The sequence below is a fragment of the Cynocephalus volans genome, chromosome 4 (assembly GCF_027409185.1).
Source record: "Cynocephalus volans isolate mCynVol1 chromosome 4, mCynVol1.pri, whole genome shotgun sequence".
Taxonomy (NCBI): Eukaryota; Metazoa; Chordata; class Mammalia; order Dermoptera; family Cynocephalidae; genus Cynocephalus; species Cynocephalus volans.
Genome location: NC_084463.1, coordinates 166,057,934 through 166,079,539, shown reverse-complemented (window position 1 = coordinate 166,079,539; position 21,606 = coordinate 166,057,934). Strand labels below are relative to the sequence as shown.

The window sequence follows — 21,606 nt, the reverse complement described above, 5'->3', positions numbered from 1 at the left end:
TTAGCTCAGTTGGTTAAAGCACAGTATTATAACACCAAGGTCAGGGGTTTAGATCCCTTACTGGCCAGCTGCCAAAAAAAAAAAAAAAAAAAACATGGGCAGAGAAGCTATGGCCAATCACAGGTCACACACTGCAGTGCCCACAATCCACCCTAAACCTCACACACTCAGTCAACAAACACAAGCCTCACGAATCAAGGACACTCCGCTTGTCAAGATGGCACTGTATCTACTCATCTTTTTTGTTTCTTAAAAAATAACGCATTTCATGGTCTTAGTGCAGTAAACTCCTAAAATTCCTTTAGGTGAAAAAGCACTGTTCCCAGTGAGTCTAAGCGAAGGGTTAAGCATAATTCAAATTGTGTACAAGTGGAAAAATCCACAGGTTACCTTTCATTTTATCCATTCATTCATTCCTTTTTTTTTTTTTTTTTTTTTACCTTCCCCTTCTTGAAGAGCTCTCTGATCCCCAATAGCTTCGGGCACCAGCTTCCCATAGGAGTGTTTCTCACTAGACGCAAACTTCACTGTATCAAAGTAGACAGACCCATTTGAAGTATAGCTGGAAAATAAACAAAGGAATTGGGGAAGAATCCAACAGATCCAAAGACACTTCATGGGACAACAATCGAAAATCAAAATGGGTTATAAAATTATAGTCTGTGATGCACTCAAGCCTCTGCTCTCTCCACTCTCCCCTGTGGCAGCTATTCAAGACCACATCAGCTGTGCGGGCTGAGTGGGGCGCGACAAGGACGCCCCCCTCCACAGAGGCGGCTCCTCACTGCCCTGAGTGTCATGTCCTGCGCAGACCCCTGCCTCACATTCTGTGACTACACACTCCGGCCTGCCCTTGCTCGGGGAAGACACCGTCATGTGGGGCGTGCCTCCCCACTCTCTGAGTCTACCCTAACTGCACGGCCCAGCTCAGGCCCCGTCAAGGCCCCAAGAGCCTCCAGATCATTCCAGCCCACAACGCCTGTCTTCTCTGACCCTGGGCTTGTCCCTGGCCCTCAGCCTGGCACACGATCTCATGTTGCCCTGTAGTGACTTGGGTCAAGTGGGGACGGACAGGCAGCATTATTACTTAAGAGCCCACGTGACCCCAGGCACTGTGTGCTGAGCCCTGCAGGCCTCATTCCTTGGGACTGAGCAGCTCTTGCCTGACTCATCTCCCCGGCAGGTGTGGAGGGGAGCAACCTGCAGCTGGGCCCGGGCCCCCACAGCTCTGCAGAGTGGCCCCCCACTCTCGAAATGTCTGCATGGTACTGACATCTCTGAAGACCCAGCAGTGCCCACACTCACTACTGTGCTGCTCTGGGGCCCCATGACCAATGGTCTTAACTGCTGAGCTCTCTAGCAGACTTTGGGTCCTCACTGTGCCCTGAGGGCAGGCCGCCAGGCCCATAGAGAGGGCTGGTCAGCCAGACCCTGTTACTCAGCCTGGGCGGGGCCCAAGCTGTGAGAGGAAGTGTGCAGGAGACTTCACGGACAGGGCTGAGAGCAGCAGCCATACCCTTGCCCCCTTGCTTCTGCCGCGACAGAAAGTGGGTCTGTATGGTTAGCCACCTGTTACAACGGCAGCTTACACGAAAGGAAAACCCATCACACTTTATTTACAAAGCAATCCTAAATTACAGCTGCAGCACTGGGAACCAAGGGGCCAGAGCAAGTGCCATGCTGTGCGGGTGAGCACGAAAGGGCTGCCCATCTGGCCGGGGGACCCAGAACATGAGCTCTCCTGCTTCTGTGCCCATCTCAGAGCTGGGAGCTGTTCTCCCAGGAGCAGTGTGAAGCCCTGGGAACTGCCCCCTTCTTACCCGTAACCGTTGTCCACAATCTTCTGGACAAAGTTTATGATTTCTGGCACGTACTCACTAACACGGGTTAAGACATCCGGAGGGAGAACCTGTACATGACACAAGAGGATCCTGGTATTTTCCTTTCTGTAAATTTCAGCCTCAGACAAACATGCTCTATGAAAACAATGTCACCAATTGGTAAAATAAAAAGCCCCTATGCCCCTCAGCTCAAGGTCAATGTTGACTTAGTAACTTAATGGAGCTTGCAAAATGAAGATGGTGTGGACTGTGTGAGGCCTTTCAGTTTCACCAAAATGGGACTCTGGAGATCAGGGCCCTTGGACCAAGAGAGTGAGGACAAGACAGTCTATGACACTTACATTCAGAGCTTCCATGTCTTTGTGGAATTCCCCTTCCCAGAACCTGGGCAGCTTGGAGAAAATAGAATTGTCTGTCACCTCACTGCCAAGTGTGGAATCCAGCCAGTCAGAAAGCAAATCCTTTGCCTCTTCCAGCAATACCTAAAGAAAAAGGAACAGAACATCCATGCATGGGCCACAGGTGTCCTGTGAGCACATGCAGTGCAGCTGGTGGGAGTCGATCAGTGCCCTGGACTCAAAGACATGACCTGCACAGCCCTGGTCCACAAAGAGTCACCATCTCCCAGGGAGACTGCGATGCTCACATGAGCAGTTCGGCTGAGACAAACATGAGACCCCACAGATGGGAGGTTCTCACATGAACTCAGGGGAGCAGACCCCAAAACACCCACAGGTTCAGAGGCATGGTACATTGGAGGGTCAGGGTGGACTTGGGGAGGATGTGCAACATAGCTGGGCCCCCGTGGGGTGGGATCATAGGCAGAGGTGGGGCAGGAGCACATGCAGTTTGTCACCTAAACCATGGACGCTCAGTACATTCTAAAAAGATTCATGACAGGAGACACCAATGGTTACAAGAGATGGGCAGTGTTCTGGTCCTGGAGCTCTCAAAGGCCCCATCTCCCTGTCCTCCAGATGCCACGGACTGAAGTCACTGGCCCCATTTCACACACCATCACCAGTCTCACCATGGCACAGCATCTGTGTGACCTGTATCCCGAGTACATGCACTGTCGGTGTGAGACATGTTCCAACTGCACTCATGTTGGAAAGGAGAAACATCCTTGACATTCCATGGAGAACCTAGTGTTTCAGCGTGTTATCTTGGAGTAGTGACCAACATGGGGACAAGCAGGCAGTCTGCAGTCTACCATGGGAGTGAGTGGGAGGCAAAGATAAAAGGGCAGAGAGAGAAAGCGCAGGAAAACAATCAGGCAGAGAGCAAGGCCACACAGGGTGGACCGAGCACCCACATGCTGACAGAGAAAGGGCCCAGGGCACACTGTGGGCCAGGCTCTTGAGGCACTCCCTGCTAAGAGCTCCCCGAGAAAGAAGACTTGCTAATGTGCTGCTGGGCTTACAGGTAGTACAGTAAACCTGCCAGGATGCTCCTGCCCCTTCCCACCATGGCAGGCACCCGAGGGGCAGACAAGCAGGAAAGGCAAGTGCATGCAATGGGAAGGTAAAGGCTTTCAGGACTGCTGCCCAGAAAGCAAACACTAGGTCTGCCCCAAGTGCAGGGACAGGAACCCCTAAGGAGGCTGAAATGGCACCACCCATGTGGGGCTGGCTCTTCGGGAGGCATCTGTATTCTGGCTGTCAGGACTGCCACAGATCAAGACCCAGCAGGAATAGAACTAGTCAAGGTTGCCAAATGCCCACAGACACGAGCAACTGTGAACAGGAGTCGGCAGAGATGACAAACAGATAGATACAAGAGCAATCAGATACACAATAAACATACAAAATTTTCGCAAGCACTAAATATTTAAAGATAGAATCACAAGATGAGTAAGCAATAAGATGCTACCACAATGGCCCAGGCAGAATGGAAAAGAGAAACAAATGGAACTTTAGGAGATAAAATATGTTAACCAATGAAATAAACAGACTCAATAGGATAGGTAAGGCAGCTGAAGAAAGAATTAGTGAACAGGAAGAAAGAACTGACGTCATCTAAAGTGAAACAGAGACAAGAAGGAAGATGGAAAAGAAAAGCTAAGACACTGAGGGGGCCAGGATGAAATGCTGGCTCCCATGTAGCTGGAATCCTAGAGGAGGTGAGGGAGCGGGCAGAGCAGAGGGGATACTTGGAGACACGTTTGAGAACTTCTCAGTACTGATGCAACAATCCATAGACTCAGGAGGCACAAAAAATATCTGACAGGGCAAGTAAAAATAAATCTCTTATAATGTTTAGTATAATAGCAGAAAACAAACAAAAAAAAGAGTATTTTTATAAGGAGCCAGAAAGAAGAGACATATTTAACTACAAAGGAAAGGCAATTTGAAGGGCAGCCTGCTGTTCTCAACAACCAACAATGGATGCCAAAAGACAGCAGAATAATCCTGGAGTGCTCAGAGGAAACAACTTTAAAAACATGGTGAAATATATACATTTCTAGGTATACAAAAGCTGAGCTTCCCACCGATGCTTCTAAAATAGTGTTTCTAAAACTTGCTTGATGATAAGAACACTTAAAGCTTCTGGTCAAACATACAGATCACCAGGCCCCACCCTGGAATTCTGGCTTCAGCAGGTCTGGAAATGCCTCTCTTCCAACAAGCACTCCAGGTGACCTTGTCTCCAGGAAAGTCTGCGTGACATCAAAATTTGGTCTATTTAAAATTTAGCAACATCAATTAAAACTGTAGAAGTGGGGTCCACTAAAGCATGGTCTGAAGCCCCTGGGAGCTGCCAGAAAGGCAGACCCTTACCCTGGCCACAGCAGAAGCTCCCTGCTGCCTCCCACCCCTGCAGTCTGCATTTGACAAGCCCCAGGTGACTGCTTCTCACTAAAGCTAGGAGGTGCCCGTCTAGAGGACAAACTTCAGGAAAATGAAAAGCTATCCTAGAAATTAAAGATGGAGATGTGAGAGGGTGAGTAAATCTAAACAAATAATAATAATAACATCCAATAAGCAGGTCTTTTAAAATGACAGACTTAAAATACTGGACAACAGTGTAAAAGTCAGGGGGCTTTGATCAAGCTAAAATGTCCTAAAATCCTTATATTTCTTGGGAAAGGGGACTGAGCGACTATTTATGGTCGGTCACTCAGTTAAATATGCACAGTACAATTTCAAAGGTAAGCTCTGAGAAAACAGAAATGGAAATGTGTAAACTAGTAAAGGATAGAAAATGAACCACTGCCACCAGCACCACAAAGGCCGAGAAGGGTATAAACCAAGCATGAAAAGAAAACTAAGAGGGACGAATGTGCCAACTACCCTGATTTGGTCATCACGTATTATACACAAATACTGCTAGTCAACTTCGTACTCCGCAGATATGTATAATCAATTATGCTTCAATAAAAGAAAGAAAAAAGAAAACTAAGAGAAAGAGAAATAAAGTGAGATAACTGACACAGGTCTAATAGAGACAAATGAACCAGCTCACCAAGGAAAGACAGAGTGTAAGTACATAATTTCAGATCAGTACTCCAGCCTTGAGCTGATGACAAGAGATACTGCTAAAACACAGGCCACAAAAAATGGAGAGACAGGATAGATGTAAGGTCTGGAGTTTGGCCTCCTTGGGAAAGGAGCCCTGGGGGCCATGGGATTGCAGGAGCCAGGCCAATGCCGTTCGAATCCCCCTACCTGACAGCTCCCCTACCCCCAAAATCCTGAAATAGGTCAGAGGAGCAAAGATAAGAATTATATGCAACTTCACCTCAGAAACCATGCAAGTAAAAGAGTGAGTGAAATATTTAAAGTGCAGTGCAGTGGGGGTGGCGGGTTCATGGATATTCTTAGGCATAGAGTGGGCCACAACATGATAAAAGATTTAATGCCCCACGACAATAGAACCACGTTAAGCTTGAATACCCTAATCAAATAACCTCAAAATTTGTAAGTAACACAGTGGTAGAGAATTCCGGTTTCCAGTTCCACATGTGAGGAGCTTGACATTCATCCTAACAACATGTGAAAAGCTGAACAAACTGAAAAACCAACAATTCTTCTTAGATCCCTAAAAGAAGTAAGGTTACAAGGCAAACCGCTGCCCCCAAAACTGGAGACCAACAGGACGGTACAGTGAATCACAACTTACCAGAGTAGAGATTCATAAGCTAAAACCTGGGTGGGAACTAGTACGAGGGCTGGGAAATCTGAGCTGTCACTGACAGACTCCTGAGGCTCAACGTAGACAAATGTGAGAGTCAAAAACTCCAAGGGGCTCAGTCACAGGGACCCCCACACCTTTGTGAGTTTCACTTCCAAGAACTTGACCAGGTTCTCACACTGAACATCCGAGAAAAATCTCCTTGCACTTCTGGCGGGAAGAAGGTAAAAGGAACCATTTTAAAATACACTAGAGCACTTTGTTCTTCGAAACAAAGTCTGCCCTCAGGACAACTATTTAACCAGAGCCTAACCTGCCTGGGTTTCATCAGAGCCGAACCCACCTGGAGGAAGGGAAATACCAACCAGCCAGCTCTAGCCACCCTGTTCCAGATAAGTAGGGGGGGAAACTGAGGAACACTTGTGAAGTTCAAAGTCCAGGGGTCCAGGCTCACTAAAAGACAAAGGCCTAATCACAGGACTAGAGGCACCCCACCCCCACTCCTACCTCACCACCACATAACTAAAGGTCATCTACAGCAGTTCCTCTTACACAGTACACATCATGTCCGTCTATCAAGAAAAAATTACAAGGCATACTTAATGGCATAAAACAGTTTGAAGAGACAGAGCAAGCAACAGAACAAGAGGTGGCAGGTACCTTGGATTAAGTGTCCCCTCAAAACTTGACCCCACTGTGACAGTGTTGAGAGGCTGGGAAATCCTATTGTGGTGGTTGAAGGTGGGACCATGCCATAATGAATGGATTAAAAGTGGTGGTCATGGGCATGATTTGGAGAGCTTTAAAGGGAGAGTGATGAATGAGAAGGTTAGGCTCTCTCTCTACTCTGCCATTTTCTGTCATGTGAGACCCCTTTCGGTCACTGTTGCCACCACCAAGACCCTCACCAGATGTGTTCCCTGGACTTTGGACTTCCCAGGTTCAGAAACTGTAAACAATAAATTTTGTTTTCTTTATAAAATACCCAGTTCCAAGTATTTTATTATAAGCAACAGAAACGGACTAATTCAGCAGGGATGCTGGCATTATCGGACTGGGAATCTAAAATAAATGTGATTAATATGCTAAGGGCTCTAATGGATAAATTAGCATGTAAGAACAGGTGGGCAATGTAAGCAGAGAGATGGAAATCCTAGCACCAAAACAAAAATACTGTGACAGAAATGAAGAATGCTTTTGATGGGCTCCTTTAGTAGAGTGGATGTGGCTGAGGGAAAATCTCTGAGCTTGAGGAGCTATCAGTAGAAATCTCTAAAGCTGAAACATAAAGAGAACAAAGCCCGAACAAACCCAGAATATCCAAGGACTGTGGAAAAACTACAAAAGGTGTGAATACACATAATCGGAGTACCAGAAGGAGAAGAGAGAGAGAAAAGAACCAGAAGCAATATTTAAAAGAATAATGTCTGAGAACTTCCCCAAATTAATGTGAGAATCCAAACCCCAGATCCAGGAAGCACAGACAACACCAAGCAGGATAAATGCCAAAATCTAACCTCTGTGTACTATTCTCAAATTACTGAAAATCAAAGATAAAGAAAAATCCTGGGGACGGGCCAGTTTGCTCTGTTGGTAGACGGTGGTGTTCTAACATCAGGGTCAAGCATTCGAATCCCCCTACCTGACAGCTCCCCTACCCCCAAAATCCTGAAATAGGTCAGAGGAGCAAAGATAAGAATTATATGCAACTTCACCTCAGAAACCATGCAAGTAAAAGAGTGAGTGAAATATTTAAAGTGTTGAGAGAATTCTGTACCCTGCAAATTTAGAATTCTATAGCCTGCAAAATTATCCTTAAAGAATGAAGGAAAAATAAAGACTTTCTCAGACAAACAACAATTGAGAAAATTTGTTGCCAGTAGACCTGCCTTGCAAGAAATGCATAAAGAAGTTTTACAGAGAGAAGGAAAATGATGAAGGTCAGAAACTCAGATCTATCTACATAAAGAAAGAAAGGGCATCAAAGAAGGAATAAGTGAAGGTAAAATAAAACTTTTATTTTTCTTATGCTTAATTAATCTAACAGATAATTTGCTCAAAATAATAACAGCAACAAAGTATTTAATTATGTATGCTTATATATAAGTAAAACTAATGACAGCAATGCTACAAGGGACAACAGGGAGGAATGAAGACTATTTTGTTATTGTAAGGTACTCACACTACTGGTGAAGCAGTGTAGTCTTATTTGAAAGTGGACTTGCAAAAGTTGTATATGTATACTGCAAACTCTAGGGCAACTACTAAAAATAGTAAAAAAAGAAGTGTAACTGATATGCTAAGAAAGGAGAGAAAATGCAATCATATAAAATGCTCATTTAAAACCACAAAAGGCAGAAAAAAGAGTAGAAGACATAAATAAGAAGAACAAGAGCAAAAAATAGAAACCAATAGAAAATGTGGTAGATATTAATCCAACTATTAATAATAATCACTTTGAACATCAATGGCGGAAATGCACCAATTAAGACATTGCCAGAGTGGATCAAAAAACAAGACCCAACTGTATGTTATCTACAAGAAAACCATATTAAAGACACATTAATGAAAAGTAAAATAATGGAGAAAGATATACCATGCTAACATTAACCCAAGGAAAGCAGAAGTAGCTATATTAATTTCAGACAGCAAATTTCAAAGCAGGAAAGTTATCAGGGCATTCCATAATAACAAAGGGGTCAGTTTTCAAGAAGACATACCAATCCTTAATGTGTACGTGCCTAACAACAGAGCATCAAAATATGTGAGCCAAAACTGAAGAACTGCAAGGAGAAGCAGATGAATCTGCTATCATAGTTGGAGATTTCAACACACTTTATCAGTAATGAGAGATCCAGAAGGCAGAAAACCAGTAAGGACATAGCAGAACTCAACAACACCAACAATCAAGTGGATCTAATTGGCATCTACAGACTACTTCATCTAATAGCACTCTTCTCAAGCTCAGATGGAGCATTCACCAAGATATACCACGTTCTGAGCCATGAAATACAGGCTAACAAACTTAGAAGAATAAAATTCATACAATGTCTGCTGTAAGACCACAATGAAATTAAACTTGAATTCAACCACAGGAAGAAAACTGGAAAATCCTCAAATATGTAGATTAAATAACATACTGTGTGACAGAGTTTGGATGTGTTGTCCCTGCCAAAACTCATGAGGAAATCTGATCCCCAATGTGGCAGTGCTGGAAGATGTTTGAGTCATGGGGGCAGATCCCTCATGAATAGATTAATGCTCTCCCTGGGGGAAGAGGGATTAATGAGTGAGTTCTTGCTCTATTAGTTCCCACGAGAGCTTGTTGTCTATAGGACCCTAGCACCTCCTCTCTCTCTCTCTTGCTTCCTCTTGCCACGCAATCTGCTTATACCCGCCAGCTGCCTGCCACTTTCCACAATGAGTAGAAGCAGCTAGATGCAGTTGTCACAGAATCACAAGCCATATAAACCTCTGTTCTTTATAAATTACCCAGTTTCAGGTATTCTGTTATAGCAACACAAAAGGACTAACAAAGAAAATTGGTATGGGGGTGGGGGGGGGTGTTGCTATACAGATACCCGAAAATGTGGATGTGGCTTTGGAACTGGGTAATAAGCAAAGGTTGGAGAACTTTGGAGGACTCAGAAGAAGACAAAAAGATGAGAGAATGTTTGGAACGTCTTAGAGATTGGTTAAATGGCTGTGACCAGAATACTGATAGAAATATGGACTCTAAAGACCATTCTAAGGAGGTCTCAGATAGAAATATGAAGGAGTTTATTGGAAAATGGGGCAAAGATCACCCCTGTTGTAAACTGGCAAGGAATTTAGCTGCATTCGGTCCATGCCCTAGGATTTTGTGGAAGTTGGAAATTAGGAGTTGTGAACCAGAGTACTTGGCGGAAGAAATTTCTAAGCAGCAAAGCATTAAGGAAGCTGCATGGTTAATTGCAAGAGCCCATGCAGAGTTACAGAGGCAAAGGCATGACATAAAGCCAGAATTTAAAAGGCAAGCAGAGTGTAAAGATTTAGAAAATTTGCAGCCTGGCCATGTGATAGAGAAGCAGAGAGCAGGAGAAAAACGCAAGGGTGAAGCAGATAAACTAGTCGCTAAAGACATTAGCTGGGCAGGTGAGGCAGCCCAATGCTAATAGCCCAGATAATGAGAAAAAAAGCCCTGAAGGCATTTCAGAAGTCTGGAAGGGTGCCCCTCCCATCAGAGGCCCTGAGGCCTAGAAGGACTGAGTTGTCCCAGAGGACAGACCTGGGCGTAGCTGCCCTCGGGAACCAGCTCACTGCATCCCAGCTGCTCTGGCTGGAGCAGCCCTGCCTCAAGCAGCCCCAACTGTTCACGCAGCAGCTCTGGAGAGCAGAAGCCTGAAACCTCAGTGGCATACACATCATGTTAAGTCTGCAGGCCAACAGAACATGAGAGCAGTGGAGGTGTGGTAGCCTCCACCCAGATTTCAGAAGATGTATGGAAGAGCCTGGGGGCCCAGGCAGAGACCTACCTCAGAGGCAGAACCACCATAGAAGCCATCTACTAGAGCAATGCCGAGCAGGAAAGTGGGGTTGGAGCCCCCCCCACTGAGAGCCCCCACCTGGGAAATGTTAAGTAGAGCCAAGGCAGTGGGGCTACCGCCAGGACCTCAGAACTGTAGGGCCACTGGCAATGTACAACATTGGCCTGGAAAAGCCACAGGCACCAGTGCTGCCCAGTGGGCTGCACCTGGAGAGCTGTGGGAGTGAGGTTGCCCAAGGCTTTGGGGGCCCAGATGCCCCATTGTGCCCAGGATGCAGGACTTGGAGTCAAAGAAGATTATTTTGGACCTTTAAGACATAATGTATGGGGTACTGAATAGCAAGCTGACAAAGTCCTTGCTATTCTAGAGAAGCCAGCAAGGCTGGCATCCCTTTTGCCCACTTCCCTCTTCTCCCTCCCCTTGAGGTCTAACTTTTGATTGAACCCAGGATGCTGGAAGCTTTGTAAATGAGAAACTTATGTTCTTATTTTGTTGATAAGTAGTCAGCTATGAATCTTCAAGCGCAGTGGCAGCTAAAAATGTTCTATAAATAGCTTGCACCAGACATAACTGATTCAATCAGTATGATTTGTTATTTTCACTGGCTTATAAAAAGAAACCTAAAATAAAATAAGATGGCTGACAGGTCAGCAGCCTGAAAGGTCCTCCTGATCCCATAAAGTGTGTCTTTTCATTTCCCACCATCTCCCCTTGGGGTATTGGTTGGCAACAATAATGTCTGCCCTGCTAGGTTTCAGACTTGTTTGGGGCCTTTTTCTCCTTTCTTTTGGCTTATTTCTCCCTTTTGGAATGGGAATGTGTACCCAATGTCTGTCCACCATTGTCTGTTGGAAGTAGATAAATTTGTTTTTGATTTTTTCCGGTTCACAGCTGGAAGGACTTTTGCTTTTGGTCTCAGATGAGAGTTTGGACTTTGGACTTTTAAGTTGGTGTTGGAACAAGCTAAGACTTTTGGGACTGTTGGGATGGAATGATTGTATTTTATATGTGACAGCAACATGAATTTTTGGGGGCCAGGTGCAGAATGATAGAATGTGGATGTGTTGTCCCCACCAAAACTCATGTGGAAATCTGATCCCCAATGTGGCAGTGCTGGAAGCTGTTTGAGTCATGGGGGCAGATCCCTCATGAATGGATTAATGCTCTCTCTGGGGGAAGAGGGATTAATGAGTGAGTTCTCACTCTATTAGATCTTGTGAGAGCTGGCTTTTTGAAAGATCCTGGCACCTCCCCCCTCTCTCTCTTTCTCTTGCTTCCTCTCACCATGTGATCTGCTTATACCCGCCAGCTGCCTGCCACTTTCTGCCATGAGCAGAACCAGCCTGAGGCCCGTGCCAGATGCAGCTGTTGCAGAATAGTAAGCCAAATAAACCTCTGTTCTTTATAAATTATCCAGTTTAGGATATTCTGTTATAGCAACGCAAAAGGACTAATACAACATGGGACAAAGAAGAAATCTCAAGGGAAATTTTAAAATATTTTGAATGAAATGGAAATGAAAATACAACTGATCAAAATTTGCAGGATGCAGTGAAAGCACTTCTTAGAGGGAAATTTATAGCACTGAATGCATGTATTGGAAAAGAAAAAAGATCTAACCTCAATCATCTAATCTTCCATCTTAGGAAACTAGAAAAAGAAAAGCAAATTGAATCCAAAGCAAGCAGAAGGAAAGGAGTAATAAAAATTAGAACAGAAATCAATGAAATTGAAGACAGGAAATTAACAGAGAAAATCAACAAACCAAAAGCTGGTTCTTTGGAAAATTCAATAAGATCAGTGAATCTCTAGCCAGGCTAAGATAAGAAGAAAGAGGACACAAATTACTCATATCAGAAATGAGGGCTGGCTGGTTAACTCAGTTGGTTAGAGCATCGCCATGTAATACCAAGGTCATGGGTTCAGTGCAGGGTCAGATCCTTGTACTGGCCAACCACCAAAAAAAAAAAAAAGAAAAGATAAGAAATGAAAGAGGGGAAATCACTACAGATCCTGCAGGCATTAAAATGATAATAAAGGAATACTATGGACAACTCTGCCCCCAAATTTGATAACCTGGATGACACAGACCAACTCCTTGAAAGACATAATCTGCCAAAACTCACACCAGAAGAAATAGACAATTTGAATAGGCATATACCTATTAAGAAAATTGAATCAATAATTAATAGCCTTCTCAAACAGAAATCACCAGGCCAGATGGACTTGCCGGTGAAACCTACCAAACATTTAAGGAAGACATTATACCAATTCTCTGAAATCTCTTCCAGAAGATAGAAGCAGAGGGAATACTTCCTAAACCATTCTGTGATTCACCCTAATATCAAAACCAGCCAAAGACATTACAAGTAAAGGAAACTACAGACCAATATCTCTCATAAACATACATGCAAAAACTCTCAACAAAATATCAGAAAATTGAATCCAGCAATGTATAAGAAGAATTATACACCACAGCCAAGTGGGATTTATCCCAGCTATGCAAGGCAGGTTCCACATGTGAAAACCAATTAATGTGATGCATCACATCAACAGGCTAAAGAAAAAAAAAATCATATGATCACATCAATAGATGTAGAAAAAGCATTGGACAAAATCCAATCTCCATTTGTGATAAAAACTCTCAGTAAACTAGGAATAGAGGGGAACTTCCTCAACTTTACAAAGAACATCTACAAAAAACCCTACAGCTAACATCACGCTTAATGGTGAGAAACTAGAAGCTTTCTTGCTAAGATCAGGAAAAAGGCAAGGATGTCCCCTCTCATCACTCCTTTTTCATATTGTACTAGAAGTCCTAGCTAATGCGATAAGACAAGAAAAGCAAATATAAAGTTTACTCACTGGGAAGGAAGAAATAAAACTGTCTTTATTCACAGGTGATATGATTGTCTATGTAGAAAATCTGAAAGAACTGATAAAAAACAAAAAACAAAAACAAAAAAACCCTCCTGGTACTAATAAGCAATTACAGCAAGGTTGAAGGATACAAGGCTAACATATGAGTCAATCACCATACTATATGTCAGAAATGAACAAGTGGAATTTGAAACTAAGAACACAATACTATTTACATTAGCACAACCCAAAATACAATATGTAGGTATAAATCTAACAAAAATATGTACAAGATCTTTATGAGGGAATATCCCATGTTCATGGATAGGAAGACTCAATGTTTTCAAGATGTCAGTTCTTCCCAACTTGATCTACAGATTCAATGCAATCCCAATCAAAATCCCAGCAAGTTATTTTGTGGATATCAACAAACTGATTCTAAAGTTTATATGGAGAGGCAAAAGACCCAGAATAGCCAACACAATACTGAAGAAGAACAAAGCTGAAGGACTGACCCTACCCAACTTCAAGACTTTCTATAAAGCTATGGAATCAAGACTGTGTGGTATTGGCAAAAGAAAAGACAAATAGATAAATGGAACAGAATCAAGAGCCCAGAAGTAGACCCACATAAATATAGCCAATTCATTCTTAACAAAGGATCAAGGGTAATCTAATGGGAAAGTTGCTTCAAAAAATGATGCTGGAACAACTGGACATCCACATGCAAAAAAAAAGAATTTACATAGACACCTTATACCTTCACAAACATGAAGTTAAAATAGGTCACAGACCTAAATGTAAAACATAAAATTTAAAACTCCTAGAAAATAACATAGGAGAAAATCTAGATGACCTTGGGTTTGGTAATGACTTTAGACACAACACCAAAGGCACAATCAATGAAAGAAAAAAAATGATAAAGTCAACTTCAAAATTAAAAATTCTGCTCTGCAAAAGACAGTGTCAATAGAATAAAAAAACAAGCCACGGACTGAGATAAAATATTTGGAAAAGACTTCTGATAAAGGACTGCTATCCAAAAAATATAATGAACTCTCAGAATTTAACAATAAAAAAACTACCCAATTAAAAGACCTTAAACAGACAGCTCACCAAAGAAGATATACAGATGACAAATGAGTATATGAGAAGATCAGGAAAATGCAAATTAAAAACAAGATACCACTACACACCTATCACAATGGCCAAAATCTGGATTACTGCCAGTACCATATGGTGGCAAGTGTATAAAGCAACAAGAATTCTCATTCATTGCTTATGAGAATGCAAAATGGTACAGCCTCTTTGGAAAAGTTTGGTGGTTTGTTACGAAACTAAACATATTCTTACCATACAATCCAGCAATTGTGTTCTTTGGTATTTACCTAAAACAGCTGAAAACTTAAGTCCACACAAAAACCTGCATATGGATGTTGAAAGCAGCTTTATTCATAATTGCCAAAACTTGGAAGCAACCAAGATGTCCTTCAGGAGGTGAATGGATAAACTATGTTAAATCCAGAAGAAGGAATACACAATATTATTCAGTGCTAAAAAGAAACAAGCTATTAAATCATGAAAAGACATGGAGGAAAATTAAGTGCATATTATCAAGTGAAAGAAGCTGTGATATTGTGAAATAATAATATATACATATTGGTCTCTGCTCCCAGTTCCTGACACAGATCTCCTAAGACCTTTGCAATTTCCCAGGTGACAGGAGCATCTTTTGTTTTAATGAGGCAACTCTTGGTGGGCTCCCACATAGCCTCAGGATGGGGGCTGGTTGCCAAGAGAACCAACCATATGATTAGATGGTTGGGACTTTCAACCCTAGACCCTGACCTCTGGGGAGGGAAGAGGGGCTCAAGGTTGAGTTGATCACCAAAGGCTAATGATTTAATCAATGATGCCTACGTAATGAGATGCCTATGTAATGAAGCCTCCACAGAAACCCAAAAGGACAAGGTTCTGAGGACTTCCAGATTGGTGAACACGTGAAGGTGCCCACAGGGTGGCATGTCCAGATGGGGCATGGTCACTCCACACCCCACCCCACATACCTCTCCATCTGATTGTTTTTCTGTACCCTTTGTAATGCCCTTTATTAATAAACTGGAAAATGCAAGTAAAGTATTTCCCTGAGTCCTGTAAGCAGATCGAGCAAATTAAGTGAACCTGAGGAACAGGTCATGGGAACCTCCAGTATAGCTGGTTGGTCAAGCATGGGTACACCTAATGGACATTTGTAGAATATTTCATCCAACAGCTGCAGAATACACATGCTTCTCAGCAGCACATGGAACTTTCTCTAGAACAGACGACATGGGGCCGGCCCGTGGCTCACTCGGGAGAGTGCGGTGCTGATAACACCAAGGCCCCGGGTTCAGATCCCATATACGGATGACCGGTTCGCTCACTGGCTGAATGTGGTACTGACAACACCAAGTCAAGGGTTAAGATCCCCTTACCGGTCATCTTTAAAAAAAAAAAAAAAAAAGAACAGACGACATGTTAGGTCACAAAACAAGTCTCAAAAAAATTTAACAAAACTGAAATCATATCAACTATATTCTCTGACCACAACAGAATAAAACTAGAAATCAATAACCAAAGGAACACTGGAAACTGTACAAATATATGGAAATTAAACAACATGCTCCTAAACAATGAATGATCAAAGAAGAAATTAAAAAGAAAACTTTACAATTCCTAAAGACACATGAAAATGAAAACAAAACATACCAGAATCTATTGGATAAGAAAAAGCAGTTCTAAGAGGGAAGTTGATAGCAATAAATGCTTACATAAAAAAAAGCAGAAAGACAGCCAGCTGCCAAAAAAAAAAAAAAAAAAAAAAAAGCAAAAAGTCTTCAAATAACCAAACATTACACCTCAAGGAACTAGAAAAACAAGAACCAACCAAATCCAAAATTAGTAGAAGGAGAGAAATAACAAAGATCAGAGCAGAAATAAATGAATTAGAGATTAAAAAACAACACAAAAGATCAATGAAACAAATAGTTGGGTTTTGAAAAGATAAACAAAATCGATACACCTTTGGCTAGACTAAGAAAAAAAAGATAAAATCAGAAATGAAAAGGGAGACATTACAACTGATACTACAGAAGTACAAATAATTGTACGAGACTATTATGAACAACTATATGCTAACATATTGGAAAATCTAGAAGAAATGGATAAATTCCCGGACACATAGAACTCACCAAGGTTGAATCATGAATTAGAAAACCAGGCTGGCTGGTTAGCTCAGTTGTTTAGAGCGTGGTGCTGATAACACCAAGGTCCAGGGTTCCATCCCTGTACCGACCAGCTGCCAAAGAACAAACAAAAAAAGAATTAGAAAACCTAAACAGACCAATAACAAGTAATGAGATTGAAACAGTAATAAAATGTCTCCCAACAAAGAAAATCCCAAGACCAGATGGCTTCACTGATGAATTCTACCAAACATTTCAAGAACTAATACCAATTCTTCCCAAACTCTTCCAAAAAACCAAAGAGTAGGGAATACTTCCGAACTCATTCTACAGGGCCAACATTACCCTATACCAAAACAGGAAAAAGATACAACAAAAAAAGAAAACTACAGACCAATATCCCTAATGAATATAGATGTGAAAAACCTTAACAAAATACTAGTAAACCAAATCTAACAACACATTAAAAAGATCATCCGCCATAATCAAGTGGGATTCATCCCAGGGATGCGAGGATGGTTCAATATGCAAATCAATAAATGTGGTATACCACATCAACAAAACAAAGGACAAAAACCATATGATCATTTCAGTAGATGAAAAAAAGCACTCGGTAAAATTTAACATCCTTTTATGATACAAACACTCAACAAATTAGGTACAGGAGGAGCATACCTCAACAAAAGAAAGATTGTATATGGCAGACTCACAGCTAATATCATACTGAATGGAAAAAAGCTGAAGACTTTTCCTCTAGTATCTGGAACAAGACAAGGATGCCCATTTTCCCCACTTTTATTCAACATGGTACTGGAAGTTCTAGCCAGAGCGATAAGGCAAAAGACAGCAATAAAGGGCATCCGCATTGGAAAGGAGGACGTCAAACTGTCCCTATTTGCAGATGACATGATCACATGTATGTACGGAAAATGCTACAGACTCCATTACAAAAAGTTGCTAGAATTAACAAATGAATTAAGTTGTAGGGCACAAAATCGACATGCAAAAATCAAGTGTTTCTATAAACCAATAACAAAATACCTAAAAAAGAAATCAAGAAAGTAATCCCATTTACAATAGCTGCCAAAAAAATGAAACACTTAGGAATGAATTTAACCAAGGAAGTGAAAGATCTCCACGATGAAAGCTAGAAAACACTGATGAAAGAAACTGAAGACACAAATAAATGGGATTCATGGGTTCGTAGGCTGGAAGAATTAACGTCAACAAAATGTTCATATTACCTAAAGCAATCTACAGATTCAATGCAATCCCTATCAAAATACCAATGACATTTGTTTTTGTCCATTTCTGTTGCTTGTAACAAAATACTCAAAACTGGCTGATTTATAAGAAAACAAAATTTATTGCTTACAGTTTCAGAGGCTAGGAAGTCCAAACTCCAGGGAACACAACTGGTGAGGGTCTTGGTGGTGGCAACAGTGACGGCTGAGTATCGCACTGCAAAAATGGTGAAGCATAGAAATAGACAGACTCTCCTCTGTCCTCTTTTAAAGCCCTCAGAACCACGCCCCTGACCACCATTTTTACTGCATTCTCTATGGCATGTCCTACAATCTAATCACCTCTTCAAGGCTCCACCTTTTCAGTTACCATAACAGGATTTCCCACCCTCTTAATAGTCACAGTGCAGGCCAAGTTTCTAATACACAGAAGTCGGGGGACACAATTCAAGCTTCAGTAAGTTTTGTGGGGAATGTAATTCAATCCACTATAAAATTCTTCACAGAAACAGAAGAAACAATCTTGAAATTTGTATGCAACCACAAAAGACCCCTATAGCCAAAGCAATCTTGAACAAAAAGAACAAAGCTGGAGGCATCACTCTTCCTGACTTCAAAATATGAGAAAGCTATAGTAACCCAAACAGCATGGAACTGGCATAAAAACAGACAAACAGACTAATGGAAGAAAACAGAGAGCCCAGAAATAAATACATGCCGCTTACAGCCAATGATTTTCAACAAAGGTGCGAAGAATGTACCATGGGGAAAAAACAGCCCTTCAACAAATGGTGCTGGAAAAACTGGATATCCACATGAAACTAGACCCCTATCTCTCACTACACACAGAAATGGACTCAAAATGGATTAAAGACTTCAATTTAAGACCTGAAACTGTGAAACCACTAGAAGAAAACATGGGGAAATGTTACATGAAATTGGACTGGGCCATGCTTTTTTGAACAAGACTTCAAAGGCACAGGCAACAAAAGCAAAAATAGATACTACATCAAACTAAAAAGCTTCTGCATAGCAAAGAAAACAATCAACAAAATAAAGAGATGACCTATGGCATAGCAGAAAGTATTTGTAAACTATGCACCTGACAAGGGGCTAATAATATCCAGAATACATAAGGAACTCAAACAACTCACCAGCAAAAACCAAATAATCTGATTAAAAAATGGGCAAAGGATCTGAACAGACATTTCTCAAAAGAAAACATACAAATGGCCAACAAGCACATGAAAAATGCTCAACATCACTAATCATCAGGGAAATGCAAAATAAAACCACAATGAGATATCACCACTCCAGTTAGAATGGTTATTATCAATAAGACAAAAAATAACAAAAGCTGGCAAGGATGCAGAGAAAGGGAACTCTCATATGTTGCTGGTGGTAATGTAAATTAAAATATCTATCATGGAAAACAGTATGGAGGTTCCTCAAAAAGTAAAAATAGAACTACCTTATGACTCAGCAATCCCACTACTAGGTACATATCCAAAGGAAATGAAATCAGCACATCGAGGAGACACCTGCACTCCCATGCTCATTGCAGCACTATTCACAATAGCCAAGAGATGGAACCAACCTAACTGTCCATCAGTGGAGAGTGGATAAAACAAATGTGGTATACATATATACACAATGAAATACTATTCAGCTATAACAAAGAAGAAATCCTGTCATTTGCAGCAACATGGATGGAACTGGAGATCACTGTGTTAAGTGAAGTAAGCCAAGCACAGAAAGACCAATACTACATGAACTCAGTCATATGTGAATCTAAAAACAGAAATAGTGGTTCTCATAGAAGCAGAATAGAATAATGGTTACCAGAGGCCGGGAAGGGAAGGCAGGGGGTGGGAGGGAGGGGAAGAGGTGGATTAATGGGTACAAAATGGCAGGTAGACAGGAAGAATAAATTCTGGTGTACGAGGCTGACTGTAGCTAATAATAGCATATTTTATATTTCTAAATAGCTAGAAAAGAGGATCTTCAACGTAATCACCACAAAGAATAGATAAATGTTTAGGTGACAAATATGCTATTTACCCTACGTGGATCATTGTACAATATATGCATGTATTAAAACAACACACTGTACCCCACAAATATGTACAATTCAAAGTAAATTAAAAAAATAATAAATCAAGGTCAAGGGTTCAGATCTCTATACCAGCCAGCTGCCAAAAAATAATAAGTAAATAAAACAAAACAAGAACATAAACTCTTAAAAAAAAAAAAAAAAGAGTATAGGTAACAACCTACTACTTGTGACTGGGATCTGAAGCGAGGGCAGTCTTGTGGGACTGAGCTCTCAAGCCGTGGGATCTGAATTATAAGATACCAAACTGGTGTTGACTGGAGAACTGATTGATTGTTGGGGTGGGGGTGAGGTATTGAGGGGGTAGGAATCCCCACATACCGTGGTGACCAGAGGTGAAGTATTTTGATTGACAGTGAGAGTAAGACACTTTATTTTCTTCCTATCTCAAACAGAAGCCAATCTGAAAAGGCTACATCCTGCATGATTCCAACTCTATGACATTCTGGAAAAGGCAAAACTATGGAAACAGTAAAACGATCAGCGGTTGCCAGGAGTTCAGGGGTCGGGAAGGAGGGTGAATAGGCAGAGCACACAGAATTCTCAGGGCAGTGAAACTACTCTGTATGATACCATGACCGCTGACACACGGCATCGCATATTCATACAAACCACAGGATGTACAACAACAAGAGTGAACCCTAATGTAAATCAGGGCCTTGGGATGATGACGATGTGCCAGTGCAGGTTCGTCAGTTGTAACGAATGCACTACTCAGGTGGGAGTGCCAATCATGGGGGAGCCTGTGTGTGTCTGGGGACAGAGTTATATAAAGTCTCTCAGCTTTAATGTGAACCGGAATCTGCTAAAATAAATAAATAAATAAATAAGGACTTTTAAAAAAAGGTGATAGAAAGGGAGAAATGGACAAATTCACAAGCAGAGGAGGAGGGGTTTGTTTGTTTGTTTTTAAACAAACTCTATATGAAAAAGCTAAGCTAGCAAAATGAATTAGCAAAAGTATGCGAAACATTAAAAACATGGTTAACAAGAACAACTAACTGGATAGCACGTAGAATTTTGTACTAAATGATTAGCAAATACCAAATCTTCTCAAGCACGAGAGAACATTCTGAAACCTGAGCACACAGTGGGCCACAACACAAGTCTCCTGCTTGTGGGTCCAGCATGGGACAGCCCATATTCTCTCACCACTGGGCAATCAGGCTGTCAGTGACTAACAGTAAGTTAATCTGAAAAACATCATCTACTTGGAAATTGGAAACATACTTCTGGATAATTCCTGGGCTAAAAAAGCAAAACGGAAATTAAAAGTTTTTCAGAAGTGAATAATGTCAAAATTTGTGGAGGTAACAAAAACGATACTTGGGGGAAAATGTATAGTCTTAAATTCTTGAGCCCAAAAATGAACTAAATTACTAAGAAGTGAGACAAAAAAGAGCACAAAAAACCCAAAGAATAAAGAAGGAAAGAATGAAGTACGAGGAGTAAAGGGGGCGAGTCTGTGATGACAATTTGGGGAAAGGCACATTCAATCCACAGCAATGACCACACCACGCTCGTTTGGCTGACAGAGAGAAGAGAACGTGACAACACGCGTGCGGGCGTGTGTGCCAGTGTGTGCGCACATAGAAGCGCAGCAGCGTGGCAGTGGAGGGAGAGACTTGCAGAGACATTTCGGAACTGGTCACCAAGCAGAGAAGA

The 21,606-nt window shown here is 41.8% G+C and overlaps 1 protein-coding gene across 6 annotated transcripts in view; it reads right to left on the bottom strand.

Moving 5' to 3' along the window:
• CARS1 (cysteinyl-tRNA synthetase 1) overlaps positions 1-21,606 on the bottom strand; it is an 80,343-nt gene that overhangs the window by 18,875 nt on the left and 39,862 nt on the right. For all 6 annotated transcript variants that reach the window (XM_063092871.1, XM_063092874.1, XM_063092876.1 and 3 more), the window contains 3 exons: positions 2,183-2,323; positions 1,821-1,909; positions 441-562 (listed from right to left, as the gene is read on the bottom strand). In XM_063092871.1, coding sequence (XP_062948941.1) covers positions 441-562; positions 1,821-1,909; positions 2,183-2,323 — 352 coding nt within the window. The remainder of the gene's footprint in view (positions 1-440; positions 563-1,820; positions 1,910-2,182; positions 2,324-21,606) is intronic.